This window comes from Pollicipes pollicipes, unplaced genomic scaffold (genome assembly GCF_011947565.3).
Source record: "Pollicipes pollicipes isolate AB1234 unplaced genomic scaffold, Ppol_2.1 Scaffold_4881;HRSCAF=5763_pilon_pilon_pilon, whole genome shotgun sequence".
Lineage (NCBI taxonomy): Eukaryota > Metazoa > Arthropoda > Thecostraca > Pollicipedomorpha > Pollicipedidae > Pollicipes > Pollicipes pollicipes.
The window spans coordinates 59,507,990-59,532,432 of record NW_023596576.1 but is presented as its reverse complement, the minus strand read 5'-3'; the positions used below and the strand labels follow the sequence as shown (position 1 = coordinate 59,532,432).

The following is a 24,443-nucleotide window of genomic DNA, read 5'->3' as shown; positions in this document are numbered from 1 at the left end:
AGCGGGGCGGACTTGCTGCGGACGTTTGGGACCAATAAGATGTGTCGACAGACAAAGGCAAAGGCAAGTCTGTTCGAAGGTCTTGCTAAATAGGTGGTGCGTCAGCGCATTTGATGTTCCTGGCCGTGCTGCATCCTGTTACGCGCTGCGAATGATACATTCGACAGGTCGCACGTAAGCAGTACAAGTCCAGGGAGTTCGAAGTTGATCGCTGTGCGGTTTATGCATCGTCACTCAGCTCGTAGGAAATGTGAATCCGAGAAGCGTATGACACCCAGACTCGATCTTAGGTCAATCAAAGGCACTGTTCACCGCACAAAAAAACTTACAGTATCAGCTGACCGGAGAAGGGGAGCATGTCGGCGCGGTTAGCCACGGTCGGCTTAAAAGTGCCACTTAAAACCCATTTTAGCTCGACGCTGGCGTGCGACATTTATAACATACGACACAACGTCGCGGATTTTCAGTGTACTTGTTTGTACATGTCACTGAAATTTTATTGTGGTTGACGATGCTTCACATGTGCAGTGGCGTAGCAAGGAACTCGCACAGGAGGGGAAAGATCGGGTCACAGGGGGCCCTTCTAGCAAAGAGGGCCCCTCTTCGTGGCTTAGCGGCCCTGTTTTGTCAAGGGGCAAGTTCTCGGCTCTAAATCCAACTGTCCTGCCTCAGGTCCTATTTCGTGCTTTAGAAGCCCTTTGGGCGTCCTCAGCTACCAAAAGTGCTGGGGGTCTTCGGTGCCTGGAAGACCTACGCCACCCCCAGGGTCATGGCCCCCAAATATCCCTTGGCTAAGCCATTGCACACGAATATCGATATTAATGCATGCTATAAGTGAATGGATGACGGGCACGTTTCCCCTTTGAAACGTCTCTTCGAAGCGCTGGATGGTTGTTTTGTATTATATTGGGGGAGGGGCGACCCCGCCCTCAAGCCTTGTGTCAGCCACCAACTTTGTCAGGTACGGAAAAGCAATTTTAAAACAAGATCTAAACCGAACCTTTTGAATGGATGGATTTTTGGGATCACAGCCCACGCTGAGCATTGCCTGTTGTATGAGCCCTGCGATCCGATCGCACGATTCCATGTGAATGGCAGAATTTGGCGTCGGAATGCTGTCGCAATGCTCAGCACGGTTCGCCCTGCTCTCTGACGTCATTTGAACTTTATTGCGGCCGCTGCCACCGAATGCAAGTCATATCTATCAAAGGCAAATAGCGAGGGCCTAAATCGACTTGAACTCACCGTGCCGCGGCTGGTTGAACCGGAAAGCAGGCGCTCTGACCAACTGAGCCATGAGGACGTACTCGACGGATGGAGAAACAGACAATTTAGGAGTTGAATACGTGAGGAAGGCAAAATTCAAGTGATGATGTATATATCTTGAGCAATTTCACTTGGTTTGGCCCGCATCCGATTGCCAAATCTACGCCACCGAGAGAACAGAACGTAGATTGCACGAAATTCATGTCACCCGGGTAAATTTAAATTAGTGGTCTCGTCCGTCCCGGACCGCGGTTAAAGCGGCAAAATTGAATTTCAAGGCACAAACAGTGCGCATAACTTCCCGTTGAGAGTCGGGTGGCCCGCAACGGTTCATTGTTGATAACGTCTGTGCAGTACTGTGGGTTGTTGCTGGGAGTTCGATGTACTTTAGACTTCCAGCTCCTGTGTTCATGTCATTCTTTCTGTCATAACGTACTCGTAAAATAGTGTTATCTCGGTGCCGATTTGGCTTCCGTTCTTCCGATCTTCGAAGTCAAACACAGGCCACAGCCAAGCTTGCCCACTGTTTTGAGCAGGAAGTGTTGGAGGAAAGCGAGTGGTGGCTTTTGAACAGTTAAATGCCAACAGGTAGGTAGTTTGGAACAATTTGAGACGTTTTCACCTGAATCATAATGTTGATGTTCCCAAGCTTCCAAGCAAAATTCAATTAAAAGTTTGAAATACTTAATGTGAACCTTTTTGTGTGCATGAATTTCTGGGATCAGAGCTTATGCTAAGCAGTGTTTGTTGTGTAAGCGCTGGCCACTACCACCAGACCATGCAATTCTGGGTCAACAGCAGAATTTGTTGGGGTAAGCTTGCACAGCATGATCCATCCTGCCTTTGTCTTGATCTTTGTCGGACTGCTGCCTCCAGCCACAAGCCATACCCATCAATGTTAAATGGCAAGTGCCAAAAACTAAGACCCACTCCAACATGGTTGGGTGGATCCAAATGCAGGCATTCTAGCTACCTGAGCTGTTGGGATGGCTGTGATATGATAATTGAGGTTTTGAGGAGTACCAACTTGTAGGGTCATGTGACATATGGGGTGGGTCTCAGCTATTGAGCTATTAAGATGGACAAATGCTTCTCAGTCATCAGTTGTTCATAAGCTGTCTGCCCAAATTCCCAGGCTTATTTACAACTTACCATCAAGTTTTTCTGTTTATCATTCATCCTCATGTTCTCATTGATTTTCATATGTTATCATGTTCATGTTAACCATATTTAACCCAGTGCAGTATCATTTGTTTTGCAGTCAGATTGGGTGTGGACTAGGAATAGGAAACCAGCAATATTTATATGCATCCCAGCTGGCATACCTTTCTGAAAACCTCCCTTCCACCAAACATTGTTGAATGAAGACTGTACTGGTGCTGAATGTATGCCAGTGCAAAATGGTGCAAATAATTGAATGAACATCATCTTAGATTTAAGCCCCATGCAGGGTTGGCCTCCACTAAGGCAGTATTCTGGATATGCCCTTTTATTATGTATATGCATGTTGCGCATTGTGATTACTTATGAAACTAGAAGCTATCAGATTGGTTAAGCCAGTACAATATGACTGATGAAACTTTTATGTTAGGAAGTTTTATTATGTGGAAATTTTAAGGCAGAAGGTTTAGAATTGGCCTTGTAAGCATTCTGCACTGTTTTGAAAATTGGGTAAGTTTGCTGCTCAATACATACAGTATTTCCATTATCATTTTCATTTATAAATACCTCTAGCAGCTGCACTGGGATTTTATTGTGGGTCCTGCTGGCTATTACAGTTGGATATCATACAGCTTCATCTGTACTTACATTGAGCCACTTCCATGCTGAACTGTTGCAAATCTATGACGTGATGCTACCTTTGATGCTTAATCATTGTTAAGTTGGGTTGAACTTCTCTTTGTTTCTTAGGTATCTCACAATGTCCATCTTTTCCCAGACATCAGTTTGGTGTGAAAATGAAGGAAGAAAATTCCACAGGCCATTCAACATGCGGTAAGTCCTATCAGGATGAACACAGTGTGGCACACAAGCATGTAGGTCATGTCAAACTTACTTGGGTTGTATGCTGTGTTATGTCCCATGGTACAGCTTGTGCTTAAGTGTGGTTCCCATCCTTAAAGTTCCCAGCAAGTTTTGGCTTGTGTGTGTTACGAAATTGGGGTGGAGGTATTTGCTTACTCTTAAGAAGTTCTTCTGCAGGCGAGGTATGCAATCCAGAAGTTAGGTCTAACTTGCTGGGCGATTAAACCATGCATTGATGCACATTTAAAGGAGTTGGAGGTGGTGGAGATGAATACATTTTTACACTGACAAACACCTATAACCAATGCTGTTCAGTAATATTGTGCTAGGCGGTGGCCTGAGCTGAAAGCAACAGTGATTTTCCAGTATCACAACAATAATATTTTGGCCTTGTCATGTATTCTGTCACATTGTGTAGGTGATGGAGGAAACACAGCTGGAATATCTGAGAAATTTATTTTGGATCTACTACTTATTACATCATCTAGAAAGGAAACCTTGATGGCCTGCTCCAACTGTTACATTGTGATGAAGCCTTTTCCTCTGCCTGCGCTGGGTGCATGGGCCACTGGTGCCAACATGGGCAGCCGATTGCCAAGAAGCGAGGTTACCGTACCGTCCCCTGCTAACAGCCGAGACGATCGGCTACTGGATACCAGTGTCGATATCAGCCAGACTTCGCCAACTCGAGGCTGATGCCCACTGCGTCCTGACTGGTGCCGGTGTCCACGGTACCAGGCTTGTGCAGTAAGCGCTGCTTCTGGGTATCGAACCCTTTCTCTTCCAAACGCTCTGTAGGTGCGAGGAAATATAGCTGAAGCCATTTCGAGGGCGAAACATGGATCAGCATTGTTTCATAACACAATGCTGATGTCTTTATCAGAATTGTGTTAGCTATCGCAGCACTCAATCACCAGCGCCCAGTGCGCTCGCGTCGTGGACGGACGCGCCGCACGCGGAGATTGCTTCGCTTTGGATCCATATTGTTGGTGTGAGCGCATAGCGCCCCCCCCCCCCCCCTTCCCCCCGTCCCCGTCCACGAACCTGGGATATTTTCTCATATTACGTGGAACGCCCTCTTGAACCTGGGATTTTTTTCTTATACCGATGCAATTTCGTCGAGAAGTGTCGCATTCGCTGGAGACTGGAAACAGCAAGGCTCTGAACCAGCGTGCAGAAGGATCGATGTTTACACCACGATGTCATTGTCATTGACAGGTCCATGATAAGGAACCCTTGCGCTACACTCCCGGCGGAATTGTATATCGTCCAGTCGACCATGTTCAGCGTGCGCCATTGGCCTGGTGTCTGGTTTGCTATCATGGGGTCCTGACCCGGCGTGCACCGTCAACGGTGCGGTCCTGGCAGGCTGGCGCGGTCCGCCGGCCACGGGATGCGCCGCCCGGCCACCCCCCACCCGGCGTGACATGCCTGACCGATCGGGGCCCAGGTCAGCCGGGGCGTCGGGGAGGGCGATGCTGCGCGCCGGCGGGACGCGCCTGCCGGACGCGCCGTCCCCCTCTTCAGGTGACGTGTGTGGCGTGCGTGAATAGTGTGGGCGAAAACCAGACTGACTACCACGGAGGTACAGTCGGACGCTGCCTGATGCGCGTGTTCATTAGATTGGAGCCCTGCACGTTCCCAATTCAACAGAGTCAAGTCTGCCACAGGTAGACTTATTGCTGGCGAGCTGCAGCCCAGGAGATGGCAGCAGGTGGGAAGCGATCATAATGTCACTGGATTACGTGCCATCCGATGCTCAGGAGTAGGCTGATGGCACGGCCTACCTCATGGAGGACCCATTGGCTGGGTGTCCCGGCCCAGGACACGTCCTCGCTCTGAGTCACCGGAACATTCCTCCGTTCGCCAGGCTGGAAAAATCGGGGTAGGCTGACCCGCTGCATACCTTTGTCGGCCGATGTCCTGACGGCGAGCGGGTGTCAAAGGCCGGCCGGCAAAAACCTGTACTACGCGTACCTAACGGACGGTAGACCTACATAACGCATGCATACCGGATATTTATGCGGTGCGGATTAGCAGCTTTGTGCAATGAGATAAACTTCTGTGGGGGACGGAAATATGCTTGAAAACTGTTGTTTGCGATCATGCCTGTCGTCAGCTTGTATCATGATGATATATCCATATTTCCACGTAACTGATATATTCGAGTGTTATGTACATTGAGTTTGTGTTCCCGTCCTCCCGATATTATTACTGTTCCTGTCTTCTGTTGTGTGGCATGGTCCAGCTGTTAAAGAGCCTCGAGCGGTGATTTACATCTCATTCCCACAAGCTGGGCTCGAACGGTGCACTTGCGTACCCTTTGCTACGATAGTTCGGGATGAAAAACAACATTCTACCCACTGAACCGGTTGTGGCAGACTTGTCCTTGTCATACTGACTTGCTCGAGCAAATGCGATTTTCCTCCCTTTGGACACACCGAGCAGATGGACACATTTATCTCCGCTGCACATCAGACTACTTGGTGCGACTGGTCATTTGGTGATACTGTGCCACTACGCGCCTCTGTGACACTAGGAGCTACTGTGGCACGAGGCGCTTGTAGGTTGCTAGGCGCTTCTGGGCCACTAGACGCTACTATGACACTAGGCGCCAGTTCTGTTTGGAATTCCAGCCACGGCAATGCCAAGCCACCATGCGCCATTCAATACAGATGCAGACGTCATTAATTTTAGCCTGACAGTGAACTCGATCGGTTCCAGGTTTGATTTCCTTTGACCACGAATATCGGCTCATTTTGTGACACTGCGATTTCTGCGTGTACGTCATGAAGAAAACGTCTGACGCGTTATTTTGCATTATTTTGCATAATAATTATTTTACCCCGATTCTTATTGCAATTTGCTACTACCTTTTGGGCATAACACGATCATCGCATCATAATGATACAAGTGATATTATTTGAACATTGGCGTGTTTCCTATGCTCGAAATAGCATATGCCATTTGATCATACGAGTTGTGTTCCTACTTTTATTTTGGCATGGTCTCATTAACGATGCAACAGTGAGCGAGGAAACGGCTGTGATGAATGCGCTATATTCATATGTGACCTGTGTGAATGATTCATGGTCGGCACTTCGGCATTCTGGTCATGGGAGACTCTGGATGTACAGCAGAAAAGTGCTGGTCCCAGAGCCAGCTGTGACTCATGAGTCAAGGACAGGCGCTTTTCACACTACGCTCTTCCTATTCTTAACAAGGCCCTGAATAAGCAGAACGCGACTGATCCTCCCTTATCGTAATAAACAAACACATCCAGTTTGGAGCTGGTTTGGCTACGAACGCTATGGCATGTACTTTGTTGACATTCACTGGATTCAGCGCTGGAGAAAGGGTGCATGAAAACCTAGAAGGCATTCACCGGTGGAACGATTGCTCCTGATGTCTCCACAACATGTAAACGCGTGGTCGACGTGACGTGTCTCGGGCCTACCATGGTACAACGCATCTCATTACGAGCGGAGTCATGAAGAACGGCAGACCAGCTGCCAGTCTCTCACGTCCTGTCAGTTCGAGGCTCGCGGACAGCTACACCCAGACGTCTTACGCGACAGCCACCACGCGCCGAACGGCGTGCCTCCGAGCGCGGCGCTTGGCGTGCCGCTTCCCTGGTCCAGCGGCGCCGCCAGCGCCAGCTCGGCCGCCGCCTGACGGACGGCCCTGACAACACTGCCACCTAGCGGGCGGCCCGGACAACACTGCCACCGGGGATGTTGTCCAGCACGATCTGCTCCATGTCGAGCTCCTGCAGCTGACTGCCGATGGCCCACATGAGCGGTCGCTCGATGGCGTCCATGACGATGTTCTTGAAGAGGTTGGGGAAGCCGTTGACGCCCAGCTCGAAGGCGTAGTCGAGGCTGCCGGCGCCCTCGGAGCGCAGTGTCAGCGTGCCCAGGTGGATGTCCAGGTCCTCGATGCGCGGCTTCTGCGACAGGTTGAGCGGCTGCGCCAGCCGGGCGCGCAGCTTCAGGCTGTCCACGCTGAACCGGATAAAGCCGTTGCGTTCGAGGAAGCCGAACGCGCTCACCTTCCAGTGGTACCTGCAGCCGCAGACCGCGTCTCAGTTGGTGCGGACGTGGTGGCTGGCACGGAACACGGGCTCAGATGGAGCGAGGTATGCCCACTTGTGAAGGCAACGACGGGCGGCCGAAAACGCTCAAAGAGGTTGGGTCTACCAAAAATGTCGTTTTCTATGCTTTCCCTAAACGAGCGAATAGACTGAACATTAATGCTTACTGTAAGTTCTGATTGAGAAAGCGGTTTTTGACCCGAAAACATCCTGAGCATTTACAATGCTGTCGCTTTTCGCCTCGTCTTCGATCACAACGCCATGGGCCAGAACTCTTTCTGTGATGAAATGCCGTCAGGTGGCCCTCGCCTCCCGCTAGGCTGGCATCAAGGCCAAGACTCAGCAGATTGATTTCAGGGAAGGCAGAAGTCTTCTAAAAACGAAAGACACCACGTGAATCGAGTTAACATGCAATGACCACCAGCGTGACCTTAACCGACCTGGCGAGCCGCCTGACGCTCACGGCCGCGCGGCGTGATGACGCGACCTCGGCCGACCCGATCCGGTCCTACCCGACCCGACCCGACCCGACCCGACCCTACCATCACTGACCTGCCGGTGATGCGCTGCGTGCCCAGCGCCACCGTGACCCGCGCGGTGTAGTCCTGCATGCCGACCGAGATCTCTCCGGTGCGGTGTACCGTGCCCAGTCCGGTCAGCATGCCCTCGGACAGTGTGATCTGACGGGCGGCGGTGACGTCACACGCGGGCTGTCGCCACACACGAGGTGGCCGCGGACACGATGCGGCACGCGCGGGCTCTCCGAGTGACGTGATCCGCGGTGAGAAGCTCAGTCGAGGTATTGCCATCGGCGACTCTTTTGGGAGAGTTTGCTTCGTTTTGACGAGGCCAAGGATTCTACCCACGACGTTGTGCGGAATCGCACTGTCCCTGGCGCGAGATGAAGGCACCAGTTGGCCATGTTGCGGGCAGAGCGGCTACGGCGAGCCCGCTGCCGCTCTGCCCGCCCCGCCCGGGCGCCGGCGCGCGCACCCCGACTCACCTGGACGCCCATGGCGTTGGTGCGCTCCACGGTGGGCAGCACGAGCGGGTCGTAGCCGCCGTCGCGCACCATCTTGCGCACCTCCAGCACGGCCACGTCCAGCACCGGGATCGAGTCGGAGAAGAGCACCTTCTCGTTCAGCTCCCTGCCGAGCGACGGCGGCGGCGCGATCAGCGGCGGCGAGGCTGGCCTGCTGACGCTGGCACCGCACGTCAGGGGGACTGACGGGTGGCGCGGGTGCGGGGATGTTACGCCTGTCACCCATTGAGTACTGGCGGAGAAGGTCGTGCTGGCGGCACGTCCTCGTGGGGAGGTGAACGCATCGCGCCTCGCAAAGGCCCTGGTGGGTGCCTGAGTTTCGCCGCCTGAGACTAGGGCTGAAGAAAGCCCTTGGTAAGGAGAAGTGCCGTCATCAGTGCACTCCATGCCGAGAAGTTGCGGGTTACCTGAGCCTCTCGTTCACGGTGAGGGCCAGCTTCTGGTTCGCCCGGTCCAGCGTCAACGGCTTGACGGCGTCGAACAGGAAGGAGCCCATGAGGTTGACGGCGCCCTGGATGATCCAGCCGAGGCCGCCCAGGTTGTGGAAGACCACGCCGATATCGCCGAAGCCCACGTCGGTCTGCACATCGTTGAGCTGCGGGCGGAGGAGCGGCGCTGAGCCGGGGTACGGCACCGGAGGTGGGCACGCGGCCGCCCTGGCCCAAACGCCGGCGGCGAGCGTGTCGCGCGATATGGAGCGGACTACAGAGGAGGCTGTCGACAGCCGTAATCCTCAGTGAGCGCGACAATGATGCAAGCGCTACAACCGATCTAGTTGGGCGAGCGCGGTTGATGATTCACCGAACGCCTGTCGCTGGTGGTTGGACTGCGCGCACTGATCTGCGCGCAGAGCAGTGCGCTCTGCCCGCCGGCGGTGTCCGTGTGTCAGTGGCGTCGGACGCGGCCGGTGACGCCGGCGACTGACCTGGACGGTGCCGTTGGCGCCGACTTCCAGGATACCCTTGCCCTCGGCTCGCACGTCCTCCAGCGTGATGTTGAAGTCGCCCGCATAGTTGCTCCAGAAGTAGTAGAGCTGGTACTTGCCCAGCGCCGTCAGCGATTTGAAATAGATCTCGTACCGGAACTGGAAGGTGACGAGGTGCGGTGAGGGCGCAGCCCTGTGGCGGGCGGCCGATAGTAGACAGCCCTGTGCCCCTGATAGCCCCTGATAGTAGACACCAGTAGCCTCTGATAGTAGACACCAGTAGACAGCCCTGTGCCCCCGATAGCCCCTGATAGTAGGCACCAGTAGACAGCACTATGCCCCTAATAGTCCCTGATGGTAGACACCAGTAGACAGCCCTGTGGCCCTGATATCCCCTGATAGAAGACACCAGTAGGCAGGCCTGTGGCCGTGCACGGACGCCTGCTGGGTTCTGCTGCATCGGTCTGTTCAAGTGCCAGCGTCCCGCGGCACCGGCGCTGCCGGCCCGGGCTGAGCGACCCCGCCCCCGCTCACCTCCTGAGCCGAGAGGTCGACCTTGACGTCTCGCAGCTCGAAGTTTTTCAGCCCGGTGAGGATCATGTCCTCCAGCTTGACATCGGCTCCGGCCACCTCCTGGTCGATCTTGGCCGGCACCGGCATAGGGTCCGGCACCAGCGATCCTGCGAAAGCGCCTCTGTCAGCCGGACCGCGATGCGCGACGCGATTAACACCGGCGGAGACTCACGAAAGAAGCTGCAGTGTCAGCAACCGATCGGTAGCTGCCGATGAGCCTCTGCTGTGAAGACAATGTTCTGCACTCCACGGCGTTTCACATGCCGTGCACGCGCGATTGACGCTCCGTGTACGGGCACGCGCCGAGCTGGTGCTCACCGGGCAGGCCTCTGGCGTCGTCCTGCTTGAAGTGGAGGATCACCTCGCGGATTGTGTCCTCCAGCGTGGCCTCCGCCTCGCGCCGTATCCGGGACGCGTCCTCTTCCTTAGCCGGCGTGACTGAAATGCAGACGGCGGGTGTGGGGGCTGCGCTCATGGACGCCGGTGTTGTTCCTTCCTCCCGACGTAAAGATGGGAAGCCTGATCGAAAGTCAAGGCCTAAAGCTTGGCACGCTGTAAAGCATCGCCGTTCGTGCTTTCTTCACGAACCTAACGTTTCTTTCGTTCCTATGAGCTACCGAACGCTGGACATTTGATGTGACATAGACGCCTTGATCTTTGTTAATGCTTTTAAGTTGGCCGTTGCAACTAAGACGGGCCCGAAGCTTCTGTTTTTTGGGCGAAAAATAACCCATCTTTAATGTACCGATAGATATTGGATAAGAGAAGGCATCAAGCAATCATTAAAACTAAAAATAGTTAGACGTGGAATATGCCTACAAGATATTTGAAGCATTATTGCTCGATATCTTCTTTACATCGGCAAATTTGATGATCGTTGATTTTCGGCATCAGAACTGCAATCGATCTGCCTGGACAGTACTCACATGACAGCTCGAAGCTGTTGAGTTCGGCCAGTTCTGTGACCCACTCGGGCAGGAACGGCATGCCGCTGCCGACGCCCAGCAGCCAGCAGCAGGCGAGTCCCAGAGCCAGGGAGCGAGCCATCGCGACCACCGCTGTCAGCACACACACACGCTCGGTCGCGGGCGGGGCTGGCGGGGCTGGCGGATGGGGGACCAGCGGTGGCGAGCTCCGCCGCCAGAGTGCCGGGCGCGACTCTCGCGCAGCGATGGGGGATGGCACTGACGTCCGCGCTGCACGTCTGCGCCCAGCACGCTGCAGCAGTTAGTGCGTTATCGGTAACCGGATGAGAGCCATCATGGGTCGAGGTGGTGGTCCGGGCCCCTGCCTATGTCGTGCCACCTCCGTGACTCGGGGTCGTGGGGCAGACCGTGGCTCACTGCGCCGGACCGCCTGCGTGAGCCGGACGGCCGGCGAACACGTGGCGTCATGCTGAGCAGGCGGCCTCCGTGCCGTCTAAACACGGGACCGAGCCGTGCCGCGCCAGCCGTCGCGCCGGACCGAGCCGCGCCGCGCCAGCCGTCGCGCCTGTCTCAGGCGACGGCGCTGGGGCTGGCGCACTGGCAGCGAGGGCACGGACCCGACGCGGCTCGACCGCGCTATGCAGTACGATCCTGGGGCGCCAGAGGTCCGCAGACGGCGGGGCATGTGGCTGGCGACTGGAAATTGTCTTTTCTTATGTGGTGCCCATCGTTTGTTTTGCTTTGTTTTGTTTTGTTCGCCTGACAACGGTGGAAAGCGGTGCCAGTCCTGGTGCCCCGCCCCCAGACACCCTCTTTGTCACGTGGTTTGGAGCGATCCTCGCGCCCTCGGGCGTCAGCCTGTTATGGTGTATTTTAAGTCTCAAGGAAGATATGTGTTATTTTGGTTATACGCTGATACTCGGTGTGTTTAACAAGCAACGTAGCGACAATTGCCTTTACGTGCCACACGCTCTTATATACCTACGTGCATGCTGAGTGTCCTTCGCACAGGTGCCTCCGGAAATGTAAAGACAGTGCAAAATTGCTTTTGGGACATGTGCGCATATTCATGTTTGTTACTGGTGTTTCCATATCCTTTTGTTAATCATGTGCCGTTGTCAGAATTTTTTGCAGTTTTACATATAGCCAACGGTGTGCACCATAACTGCGGTCAAACCAGTGCAGCTACTTTAGTACCTCGGGGTGAGCAGCTAATACAAGACATAATGGAAAGTATGCTTAACAGTGTACCAGTTAGCCGTGCCTGGAAATGCCCACGAAAGACTTTCGATATCCGCATGAGAAATAATGCACATCCGACATTTTTCTAGCCATCAGTAAGCTCGAATATCTCCACCATCCGTTGATATCCGTCACAGGCGAAGGCGAGCACGGCGAAACTGCCCAGCTATAAGCACGCCGCGGCCGACAGCATGCCAGGGTGACGCTGCGGCGTACCACCTGACCTGCGTTGGGCCATCTGCGCAGTGCTGCGTCCTAGTTAGCTGCCGCCCGCTATCCCCTCTGAGCCAGGGTCAGCCAGTCCGTCGGCGCGGCGGCTGCTGTCCCCAGAACACCGACCCGGGTCCGCTCCCCGACCGACGGAGTCGTCTGTCCTCGCCCCTGGTCGGCGCACGTCCAATGGTACCCCTCCCCTCCCCCCTCCCCTCCGTCGAGAGGCCTTCTGCGTGGTGGCTGCGGGCGCCGCCTGGGATCACCGCTGCCGCATCTAGGCAGGGTGGTGACCTCAGCCGTGCGCTCGCAGTGTGCCCTCTGTTGCCCTACGAGGGACGTCCTACGGGCCTCACTGTGGGAAGGGTGGGGCGGCTTTGGTCCGGAGAGGCTGGTGCAGACAGGCAGGGTGGTGACCTCAGCCGTGCGCTCGCAGTGTGCCCTCTGTTACCCCACGAGGGACGTCTTACGGGCCTCACTGTGGGAAGGGTGGGGCGGCTCTGGTCTGGAGAGGCTGGTGCAGACAGGCAGGGTAGTGACCTCAGCCGTGCGCTCGCAGTGTGCCCTCTGTTACCCTACGAGGGACGTCCTACGGGCCTCACTGTGGGGAGGGCTTTGGTCCGGAGAGGCTGGTGCAGACAGGCAGGGTGGTGACCTCAGCCGTGCACTCGCAGTGTGCTCTGTTACCCTACGAGGGACGTCCTACGGGCCTCACTGTGGGGAGGGCTTTGGTCCGGAGAGGCTGGTGCAGACAGGCAGGGTGGTGACCTCAGCCGTGCGCTCGCAGCGTGCCCTCTGTTACCCTACGAGGGACGTCTTACGGGCCTCACTGTGGGGAGGGAGGGGGCGCTTCTGGTCTGGAGAGGCTGGCGCAGACAGGCAGGGTGGTGACCTCTGCGGGTAGTGGAGGGATGCGCCATCAAAACACCGTACGCACAAAGACACGCTGAGGCCTGGAACTCATCTCGGGGCGTCCGTGAGGTGCTGCGTACACTGCGGCTGGGGGCGATGCCTACCACGCTTGACGGCGGTCGTTGAGGCGGCCAGCGACACCTACGCGGCTCTGGCCGCCGCTGGGGCGGGCGTACTCCGCGCCTTCCGGGGTCGCCTGGTCCGACGGTTGGTACGTGTCACCGGGGTCGTGCATAGGCTGAGGTCCGAACTAGCTCAGCGATCTGAGCTGCATGCGAATGTCGACTCTGTCGCACCCAAAGTGATCTATTTGGGATCGCGCCTTCGTTCTGCCGGAGTTGTCACGACCTTGATGGATAAACATTGGTATGCGGTGTTATTCCATTCGTTGGACTAAGTTCGGCCCTGAATGCAGTGCAAACTAAGGACACGGACTTCGTATGACTCCGGCGTGGGACTTCCTCGCATGACCTGGTTTGGCTGAGTCTGACCCATCTGACCCAAGTTTTGGTATAAACACAAGACAACAACCGCGATACGCTACATCTCTGTAGCCATCCGAGCATGTCTTGGGGGTATAGAGAGAGCTTCATCGGTAGCCATGACCACGGCAACGGTAAATCGGTCTCCTTAGAACAGCAGCGTTCGTGTTGAATCATGTTGTTTCCGATACTAGTGTCCTACCAGTGGGCGTTATCTTTGTTCCTTCGTAAGTGCAGTTATGTCTCGCTTCCTTGTTCAAGCGAGCGACCTTCCACTTGGTAAACTGTAGCTGCCTATTGGAAGGCTCCTGACGCTCTTCCTTCCTGGTTAGATTACCTACATAGTTGCGTATGTATTAGATCACGCGCGGCGGGAGCAGATCTCAGATGTTCTAAACATTAACGAGCGGAATGGAACTCGCTGATTATTTATGTTCCAGCGCAGTGTTTATGAGGGGCTCCAACTGGTCTTAACCGGTTCTTTCCTCTGCGTTTGAAGGCATGCCATGTATCCCACTTCACTGGCACTGCCAGAAGAAAACCCGCATCGTTTAATGAAATCCATAGCCAAAAGTATTGAAACTTAGACCTTTTTCAGCCTCATGCTAAGGTCGGGCGCTGTCCCAAGTGCCCAACCACAGCGCCACCGACGTGCCTCATTAGATGAGTTGATGCTTTTGTTGGCCACAGATGTCTCGTTTGGAAGGCTGTTTTAGTGATGAAATGTATGCTGAGCAGGGTACATAAAACATTTCTGACTGAGCCATCTTTGTGACGTTCCGACTGCTGTCTTTTTCAATTATATGTGTCCGAGGTCTTGAATTTTAAGATTTTGTCCGGAACCATGTCTTAAGCTCTGTTTTTTCCGAATTCCCCACCCGCCACCTCAGGTACCTGACAAAGCTGCGACGGGGCCGTGACCTGGACCGGCCTGCCCCGTCGCCCGCTCACCACTCACGCGCTGTGCCGTCGGACACCCAGTCGGCGGGCTGCTCGGTCGGCTGGCGCCGGTCACTCGCTGCGCGCGCGCTCCGCTCGCTCGGCGCCGCCTCGACAGGCAGTCACGGCCGCGTGCACAGCCGATGTCCGCTCGCCCTCGCTCTCCGTCGGCCGGCCTCCGTGCCCCGCCGTGCCGGCGCACTATCTGATGACGTCGGCCGCCGGCCGCCGGCCAAAGGTCCGCCGACCGGCGGTGACGCGGCCGAGGTCCGCGGCCGGGGTGACGCCCCCCCCCCGCACCCACCCCCTGCGCCCCTCCAGCGGGGCTGAGCACGAGCGTCCGTGGCAGCCGCTCCGCCGCAAGATCAGGCGGGCTGGAGAAGAAGCCTTGGGGATCCCGATTCGGGTGGGTTGTCGGGTGGAGTCGGTAGGAACGCCGGCCTGATCTCCGATATGATATCGCGGACACCGCGGCCGATTACCGTGCGCTGTTCGTCTGACGGTTGGGCCGTTGTTTCGCCCCGAGTCCACAGTCCGCCGGCTGTTGTACGCTCTCTGGCCAACAGTACACGTCAGCTCACAGGGCTTGTCTCCCTGGTGCACTGCACTCTGCTTCGTGGCAGTGACGGTGGATCCAGGAGATTGAAGGGGGGACGGGGAAGGGGCGATTGCGGCCTGGTTTCTTTCTACGCAACGCCGCACTTGTGTAGTGTTTATTTTTCTGAAGAAGGGGAGCGCCGCTTCCTTCTACTCCTGCCCCGGCTTGCGCTGCCCCTGTCCGCGGAGGACGGCGCCGGCTGGACCGGCATCGCGCCGACCCTGGAGCGCGCAGGACGGCCGCGGCCGCCCGGGTCGGACCCGCTCCTCTCTTCGCGCCGCTCTCGAGACTTGAGGCCATGTGTCGCTGAATAGCGGGCAACTCGAGACCGCCGAGAGTCCACGCTCGTGCTGAGCCGAGCGATTCGGCAGCACGGGACTGCTGCCATTCTTTTTGAATATTTGAATTGCGGCTACCACGTACAGTCTTCAAGGGAATCGAACGCAATAAAACAAGGCGATAACGCACGGGAGGCGTCCGGTGCCCCGCCAGACCAGTGTTGTCTCGGCACCAGACCCGCCATGTGTCACCAGGCGGTGACGCGACGACACAGACCTCGCCCTGCGGTGCTGGCACGTCGGGTCTGTTGGGTTCGGGGGGAAGGGGGTCCTGTCCGCCAGCTGGACACAGACCCCGTCCCGTAGTGCTGGCGCGTCGGGTCTGTCTGGTTCGGCGAGTCCTGTCCGCCGGACAGACATAGATCTCCCCCTGCAGCGCCGGCGCGCCGGGTCCGTCTGGTACGGCGGGGCCTGTCCGCCGGACGGACACGGCCCACATCCTCATTGTCGGCGGCGGCGGGTCGCGCTCATTCGCAGGGCGCAGGCTGCAGGCGCGGGCGAGGTCCCTGCGTCCGACGCTGCGGGCGGGGTGCCGCGCTCTGCCCCTGGTCGGGGCGCTCACACGGGACGGTCGCACCTCGTGCCGATGGGCCGCAGCTCGTCTGACGTGTAACGGTGACGGGACCATAGTACGGCCTGCTCACATTGTCACTCCGCAGCCTGGAGATGCGCTCGGTCTGCCGACGCTGTCGCCAGTGCCGCAGGTCACAGTCAGGTCGCACCAGTCAGGCCCGACGGCTGTGGACGCTTTCGTGGCTCTCCCGCCCTGCCGGCGGTCAGGGTTAGGGACGGTTGCGGCCGCCCGGGTCGGACCCGCTCCCGCCTGCCACGGTCAGCGATTGTTAGCGACTCCTTCAGAAATGTCCTGAACTCGTTACGTGATGATACTCGACATATGTCTGCTCTCAGCGCACAGTAACGATAGCTCTACACACATGGTATGTATCTGTTGGTGCACACATGTAGTTTCACATTATAAATCGTTCTTTAAACTCAAGAATCACCTCATCCCAGAGGATTGCAGCTTGCTGTTGTATTCAGCTCGTAAAGACGCATTGTGTACGAAAGGGCTTGTACGGGCTTTCTGTCTCTGAACCGGAGTTTTCTCGACATTTGTAACAGTTAAGCAGTCGTTTTGAGGCACGCCCAAGCGGCCTATCGGTGTCGCCCACGACCCATGTACAGATGATGCAACGGGAGTAATCTGGGTCTGGGTCTACGGTGGTGCACGATGATTCAACGTGACGAAATCTGTGGAGTTGAAGCCACTTATGGAGGTGAATTAAATCATCACAATAGATTTTAATTGATATTGTAAATTTTCATCGATGGTGATTTCAGTGTGAGCAGTACTTATCAGTGTGGCTCGGACAGTTTCCGGTGCATGACTGACATGTTTGCAATGCTATGACAACAGCCAAATGGCCCCGTGGGGCCACCTGGTATTGACTCCTCACACATGGCATGGCTGACACGTTGTAACAAGGCTTACCGTGTTGGCTAGGAATGGGCATTGATCAGTCTATGATGGACGCGGCAGACATCGGACGTCGCACCAAAGCAGTGTGTGTAGCCGCTTGGAGCAAACTGCAGCATCTCTCCTGTGCGAGTAGTTCCCAGACATAGAGGCATGTTTGTGTTGATGTCTGGCCGTGTTTGTCCGTTTGACAGCGGACGACATGAATTGACAAATTTGGACGGGATCTCCGGGTGACAAGACGAGCCAGGCTTGGCATGTTTGCCGGGAGTGCCAGCAGACCCAGTGATCCCGCCTTCGGCGCGCGGCACCAGTTGACCGCCACCCGCCTCAGGAAGCGGGCGTTCATGTGGGTCAACCCCACAGTGCCGACAAACCCTCGGTGTGTTCCGCATGATCCCAACACCGCTTCGACTGTTCACTGATTTCAACTTCGCTGCTCTGAGCAGTCTCATCCCGATGAGGTGCGGCTGTGCATCGGCACCGCACCGTCTCATTGATTCGTCAGTGGCCCGGCACCGTGCTGTCTCAGCGACTCGTCACAGCCCTGCCGTGGGCCCGGCCGGCCGGGGTCCGGGCTGGCCCGTCCCCCGGTGTCAGCTGACATCTTCGCGCCGTGCCTGGCCGTGTCACCGCCGGCGTCCTGAAACGCTGACACGCGCCAGACGCCGCCATAAACAAACTGCCGCACCGTGCTCTCCGGTGCGGTCCGTACCAAACAGGCCAGCCGCCACCGTGTTTGGCACTGCGACGGCGCAGGCTGAACGAGACGAAAAATCCAGTCTATAAACAAAAAATATCCCCTGGCTGTGGCTTCCCAGGGTTGTGTCGCCGCATTACTGGACAGTCAGGACAGCTGGAAATGTGTAAGAAGTGTTTACTGTCAGGCCTTTTTCGCAGAACGCTCGCTGTTATGCTGCGGTGACGAAAGTGGCGTTGAACATTTTGTTGCATCTGATTGCTGGCGGAAACCGCGAACAAAGACAGCATGAAATAAAGTCGCGATCCTGGAGGGAGTATGTCGGCGGTAAAACTATGACCTGGGAAGGTAGGCAGAAGTTAAGGTATACCAACAATCTGAATGGGTGTACATGGTTTAGCTCAGGAGCACCTCCAAGCATATAAACGTCTCAGGTTAAAACATGCAAACAGAATTGGATAAAAAGCCACCCATTCGATTCAATATATTCGTCCAATTAGGTCTGACTCAAATTAAACGGAATTTTAATTTTGTTTTTTTGAAATTTGAAAAATAAGAATTTTGTTGACTGAGACAAAGTTATTGATAGATTACCGTGCTTGGCGTTAGTTGATGTTCGGACGTTTAAGTTGCACGGACACTAAGGACGAAGGAAACCGAGAACCACAATCTGTCCAAGGCTGAAAACGGGCTAGCGCCACCAGGACACAGCGGAGCTATCCACCACCACTTCTTTGACCGTTACAAGTGTGCGTTTGTGCCACGCGCGCGCGAGCTTTCTGGGTGCTGGTACCGGACTCCGATCTTAGAGCGGGCCCGTCCGTCCGAGGCATCGCGGTGTTGCGTGTATGCAGAATGTCATGGCCAAGCATGGATATGGAGCGTGATGTGAAGCGGCTGTCGCTATCAGCCGCTTTGGTGCACGCTGCACATCGGACATGTGAACACCAGCGTTTATCCTCCCCCCCCCCCCCCCGAAAAACGAACTCAGACACTCCAGAGAGCTTTATCCCTCCATGAAACGAGCCAACGAAGAATTTTGCATGGGTGAAACGGATCAGTGGAAGTTTAAACCGACTAACGTACTGAGCATTATTAGGGGAGTGGCGAGTGTTTGTAGGCAGCTCACGCAAACTCTGCGCGAGGGTTCATTCTGTTATTCTTGCTGAGCCATATGCCAAGCACGGGGGCTGTTTGGCCGTTTGTGGGTGTTGGTCGGTAGCTGCAGCGGTGGTGAAAACTCATTGCTAAATCGCGCATATTTTTATTTAAATATTGCATGGCGTTTATCTGACGCTGTTCTGCTGCCGCCTGTAATACAATAAGCGTCAGCGTCGCAGCATGCAGGTGATGTAGTTAGACGACTTTAAACTGAGAAGTGGAATGCGTTGCGTTGAGGTTGCGAAGAAGTCGTTCTGCTTTGCGTCTCAACGGCCGCCACATGTAAGGAAGCTAGGCTCCGTAAATCCTTCCATATTCTGTGTTGTTACTTCCCCGCTCAACTGTTTCACTGGACTGTTGCAAGAAAATGAATGCCATCTGTTAACAAGCATGTTCCAGTCAGCTGACAGTCTGACAGGACCGCCACCAAGTGCATACGGTCGCACTCTCCACGCGCGGTTATGAGTATGTTTCCCGGACTGCTGTATCTTGACCATCGCGCTCCCAGCCGGCCGGCCGTATTCAACAATGCGCTGTCAGGGGATCAAATGAGCATGCTAGGTGGTGTTTGGCTTACGAATGGTTTACGGTGCCGCTCGCCGGTGATCCCATAGTGTTATTTTGTCGCTACGGTCGCAGCCGCCGCGCGCGACGATAAGGCTTTTTGATTGACCCCCGTAACCTTGCAAATTGCCACTGTGGCTGGCCTAGCAGCATTGAGTGATGTGCTGCCAGATGCTCAACCGAATGCAATGGGTGCCCTTGGCCGACAAACGCTTTCCAGTGCAAGCTGGCAGCGCTACCAAATCGACACGGTAACACTTCCGTGTACGATTATAAATATTTGCGGGCTGCCGGATGTTAGCCAACGCGTTACCGGACAGCCAGGGGCTCATATGAACAAAATAGGTATTGTCGGTAGACAGTTACTGATGTAGCCGTCCGATAGTGCATCCACAGTGCTGTCATATGCACGCGGTCGAACCCGCAGCGCGCTGCAATAGGTACTTCCGTTTTGCAAGCGAATTGGGATGTGCATGCTGCCAATAAACTGAGAGATAGAGCCCCGGTTGGGACCATGGGCGTCCAGCTGTCGTAGGGTGAGGCGGGAGGAAGTGACGCTATGCCGCCTGAGAATAGGCCACACATACGCAACTCACCGATACCTGTTATGCGGGGAAGACCAACCGCGGTGTCCTCGCTGCGGGGATCGTTACACCGTACGACATGTCTTGATAGATTGTGCCCACCTCGCCTTGGAACGTATGCCCCATTTTGGATCAGGGTCCTTGCGTCCAACGCTCTGTGGTATGTTGGGAGACGATTCCAGCTCAGTACATGACGGCCACATTTTTAGTTATCTTGAAGACGTACAATTTCATGTCATATATCGAACGAAACTTTATCTCCCCGCTTTTTCAGGCAACTGTTAGATAAAAAGTAGGTTATGGGCGCCATATGACCAACGTAGTCAGTGCGCCCCAAAGCCCAAATCATCATCATCATCATCAGGTACTTTCGTTCGGCCGCCGTAACTGCTGCGGTCGACCCGGCAGCATTGAGCGACGCGCCGCCAGGGGGCCAGCCAGATAAAATGGATGCCGTCGGCCGACAAGCGTACTGTTGGGGAAGGCATCCACGGTCATTCGGTCTTGGGCCGAAGCCATGGTGACGATAATGCAACGTGAGGGAAGTTTTAAGTGCCGAGGTAGCCAGCATGAGCGCGCAGTCTATTGTTTTCTTATTCCACGGAATCCAAGGTAAAAAGAAATGCACTTTTTGCACGAACGGGACCGATTTACATAAATGACTTATGTATGGCGAATGAATGAAGGATTAAGTATGCCAAATGATGAAAAAGAGAAGGCGAGATGTAGAGGAATGTAATCACACATTGAATTATTTAGCAAATATTGTTGAAAATCAAGGCGGGAATCAAACATACACTGTATACACTGCACATCCAAAGAAACATACAATCAATGGTAATTTTACGCTGGGGGAACTGGTGTGTGACAAAGTAATAGCAGCGGAACCTCAGCGAAGATGAAGACGTGGAGGAAAACTTGATCTTGGGCTCCCCTCTTTCCATGCACCACCAGGGGGGTGTCATTACATTTACGAAGTTGGGGAGAGGAGACAGCTGTCCCCCCAGTGCTCCAGATCCACTTCCCCTTCGTGGAAGTTCAAAGCTGCTGTGTTAAACACAAAGCAATATGTCGTTGGACATCAAACATTCCAGTACGAAATATTGGCAAGAGTCGTAACCAATCGTCATATACAGCATGACGGTATTGATTGCTGTAGGCGGCTGTTGCGAGTTGTTGCGGCTATGCCCCGACAGCAATGGCGAGGATTGAGTGGCGTTCGTTGTTTGGAACAGGTCTATATACTAAGGATAATTTTGTTTGCGTTCGGTAGATGTTTTCTCGAATAAGCATTTAAACATGCCGCAACGTGGCCTGTTATTCGATGGTGTAGAACGCTCATCTTGCGTTAAAGGGGGCCAAATTTTTAAGCGCCGCCCTCCCGCCTCATTTTCTTGTCCTGAGCGAATAACACGCCAGGTGACGTATCCCGTGTATATCCTGTGTATCCTGTGCAATAACACGCCGTTATCGTCCAGGTGACGCATCCTGAAGGAAAAGGTGCCTTATGGCCCGTCATGTCAACGTGTTTTAGGCGAATGTAGCATCGTGTCCGTGTCGTAACACCCGATGTCAGGGAACCGCCGCCCCACTGCTCCTCCTCACGCCCTGCTGCAGCCCCATGCGCCCGGCCTTTCTAACATGCGTGGCTTGTGCTGCAGGAGACCACCGTCTGACGGCGGACGAAATGGACAGCCAGCGGCAGCAGAGCGTGGCTTACGAGTATCTCTGCCGACTGGAGGAGGCCAAACGGTACGGTGGACAAGAGAGCACTCCGACGCGTGGTATTCCTTGTACGCTCTTATCCGGCTCATCTGCATGTACTGATCGTTGTGCGTGACCAGCATTGTAATGAGGTGCCAGTTGAACTCCGTGTGTCACTCAGGTGCTGTTCTATCTCTGCGGCCGGTGCAACGTCGCCCGTGACTCTGACCCCGCCCGACCGCGGCGCCCTGTCAGTCTCCACCAGTGTACGGCCCGCGCCCTAACCCCCGCCCGCCGCCGCCGCGCCGCAGCTGGGTCGAGGCCATGCTGGACGACGTCCTGCCGCCGACCACTGAGCTGGAGGAGTCGCTGCGGCACGGCGTGCACCTGGCGCGCCTGGCGCTGCTGCTGCGCCCCGACACCTCGCGGCGCGTCTACGACCTGCAGCTTACGCGCTACGCCGCCAGGGGCCTGCAGTTCCGGCACACGGATAACATCAACATCTGGACGCAAACCATGCGGGAGATGGGGCTACCACAGGTGAGGCAACCGCCTTGCATCCTATTGTTTTGGTGTGATTTTGGATTTGTCCTTTTACGCAATTACGTGTATTGATCATCGTGTTCAGTTGGCTAGTCGCCGTTTTTGTTTCAGTTGCAGTGTCTTGGACGAGCGAGTTGCCGTCGCATGAAGCACTTTTTACATATTGCTTGTGCGTGCCGTATGACTGCTGCGGTGAGGCTTACAATCTTTATGAACTCTATTAAAGCGTTTTGCAAAGCTCACCAGGAGCGCAAATAATCACTAATCTCACGAGCGTTTCCGCAGCCATGCGACCTAAATGTAATCCGCCCCGTCAGATCTTCATCCCGACGACTACTGACGTGTACGAGAAGAAGAACATGCCGAAGACGGTGTACTGCATCCACGCGCTCAGCCTATTCGCCTTCAAGCTGGGCCGGGGCCCACAGATGCCCGACCTGCTTGGCAAAGCCGTCTTCACGGGTGAGATGGAGCGGGATGCGACGCGGCGGCACCGCACAACAACCCGACCATGCCGGGCGCTGCTGTCCGCCGCCGTTCGGCGCCTCTTCCACCGCTCCCATTGCCGTGGCTCGTCGCTCCGACCACACCGGCGGATACCCGGAGCGTCAGTGGCCAGGCCGTGTCTCGACCCACGCCGCGGGCGCTTGCTCCGTCCCCCGCCCTCGCAGTGTAATGAATCCGTGGATCGCCGTCTCCTCTCCGCGCGTGCGGCGACGCTCGGCCGCCGGCCGGAGCGTCCTGACGCGTCCGGCGCTGCTGGCAGATGCCGAGATTGACGCCGTGTCGGCCGAGCTGCGCAAGTACGGCCTCAGCCTGCCGACGTTCAGCAAGATCGGCGGCATCCTGGCGCGCGAGATGCCCGTCGACAAGGCGGCCCTTCACGCGGCCGTCATCGTCATTAACGAGGCCATCGACCGACAGGTGCGCAGAGGGAGGAGGCGGGGCGCCGGCGGCGTGTAGTCAGACCGCGGCTCGTCTCGCGCGCTCCTCGGACTAGGGAATTGTGTGTGATTATCAGCGAAACACTGAATGTCGCCGACATGCTTGGCTCGATTTGTGATGTTTGGGACTAGAGGGCGAGATTAACTGCGCCGAGGAGTGGTCGTGGGGCAACTGTCCGGCCGAGGAGGATGCATGCCCAGGGCCCGCACGAGTTTTTCATGTGCGGATCAACTGTCCGCTGAAGGTGCGCTGAGGTCTCGCACCTGGCTGTCAATGATGCATGAGGAAGGTGTGTGTTCGAGCCACGCGTTGCACGCCGTCTCGACGACATTCGCGCGTAAGGTGCATAATTTGAACTAAGGTGGAGACCAGATGACCCACTCCACTGTGTTCGATGATATTCGAAATTCGAAATTCCTCTTACCGCTCCCCTACCCTGCCTGGAGCTGCCCCGTGCTACCCCGCTTTGCCCTGCCGTGTCCTGCCCCACCAAACCCCGTCCAGCCCTGCCCTGCCCTGCCCTCCGGTGCCCTGACCTCTGCCGTGGCGGCAGGTACCCGCCGAGACGCTGGCCGGCCTGCAGAACCCGAACGCTCACCTGCGGGAGGTGACGGCCGAGAACGCTGACCTCTACCAGAGCCGGCTGGCGGCGGCCAAACACAGCAAGGTGGAGGCTGCCCAGAACCGGGTACGTCTCGGCCGCCGGCGCTCTGGGTCAGGAGCGGACGATTGCGGTCGCGATGTGGACATGAAGTTAAAGTCCTACAACGCTGATGCTGGGCATATAGACCTACGGTCATTGTCTTGCTCTGGTTGCAGGTTGAAAGGACACGTGGTCATTGTCAGCTCTTTTGTGACATCAAACACAGCACTTGTTCCGCTGTGTTCAGGTGCCTGACTGTACGGGAGCTTCAGACTATAACGTTTCTTTGAGTGTCTCAGTTCCGATCGTTGTGCCCGACACGGTGCGTGACACTGAGGCTGTCGCTCTCTGCAGTCGCTGTCGGAGACGTTCGAGGCAGACGTGTACGACGAGCTGCTGACCCAGGCCGAGATCCAGGGCCACATTGGCGCCGCCAACCGGGCGGCCGCGCTGGCCCGTCTGCACGAGGCGCTGGCTGGCGGCGACCCGGCCGGCCTGTGGGCCGCCCTGGCCGCTCCTTGCCTCCGACTGCAGGTCAGTGGCGTGTGCCC

At 55.9% G+C, this 24,443-nt stretch overlaps 2 protein-coding genes across 3 annotated transcripts in view; one reads left to right on the top strand and one right to left on the bottom strand.

Moving 5' to 3' along the window:
* The first annotated feature begins 1,583 nt into the window (after positions 1–1,583).
* The window catches only part of LOC119100686 (ras GTPase-activating-like protein IQGAP2), a 51,241-nt gene continuing 28,381 nt past the window's right edge, over positions 1,584–24,443 (top strand). Inside the window, exons 1-8 of the mRNA XM_037223763.1 lie at positions 1,584–1,854; positions 3,206–3,261; positions 21,719–21,809; positions 22,073–22,301; positions 22,622–22,766; positions 23,071–23,228; positions 23,803–23,937; positions 24,247–24,426. Coding sequence (XP_037079658.1) covers positions 3,225–3,261; positions 21,719–21,809; positions 22,073–22,301; positions 22,622–22,766; positions 23,071–23,228; positions 23,803–23,937; positions 24,247–24,426 — 975 coding nt within the window. The 5' untranslated portion in view covers positions 1,584–1,854; positions 3,206–3,224. The remainder of the gene's footprint in view (positions 1,855–3,205; positions 3,262–21,718; positions 21,810–22,072; positions 22,302–22,621; positions 22,767–23,070; positions 23,229–23,802; positions 23,938–24,246; positions 24,427–24,443) is intronic.
* LOC119100912 (uncharacterized) lies at positions 6,336–14,820 on the bottom strand. 2 transcript variants are annotated; one of them, XM_037224110.1, is made up of 9 exons: positions 14,648–14,820; positions 10,851–10,982; positions 10,243–10,362; positions 9,886–10,031; positions 9,352–9,510; positions 8,834–9,021; positions 8,388–8,532; positions 7,937–8,064; positions 6,336–7,355 (listed from the first exon to the last, which is right to left on the bottom strand). In XM_037224110.1, exons 2-9 carry the CDS (start codon positions 10,969–10,971, stop codon positions 6,992–6,994), a joined length of 1,371 nt encoding a protein of 456 aa, XP_037080005.1. In that variant the 5' UTR covers positions 10,972–10,982; positions 14,648–14,820; the 3' UTR covers positions 6,336–6,991. The 2 variants fall into 2 exon arrangements, with proteins under 2 accessions (XP_037080005.1, XP_037080004.1); XM_037224109.1 differs by having other exon boundaries at positions 14,655–14,820.

Coding starts and splice junctions, on each gene's coding strand:
- LOC119100912 (XM_037224110.1), bottom strand. CDS start 10,971: ATGGCTCGCTCCCTGGCTCTGGGACTCGCCTGCTGCTGGCTGCTGGGC. Junction 8,533..8,833: donor ACCGTGAACGAGAGGCTCAG/GTAACCCGCAAC, acceptor GTCGCTCGGCAG/GGAGCTGAACGAGAAGGTGC. Junction 8,065..8,387: donor CCAACGCCATGGGCGTCCAG/GTGAGTCGGGGT, acceptor GCCGCCCGTCAG/ATCACACTGTCCGAGGGCAT.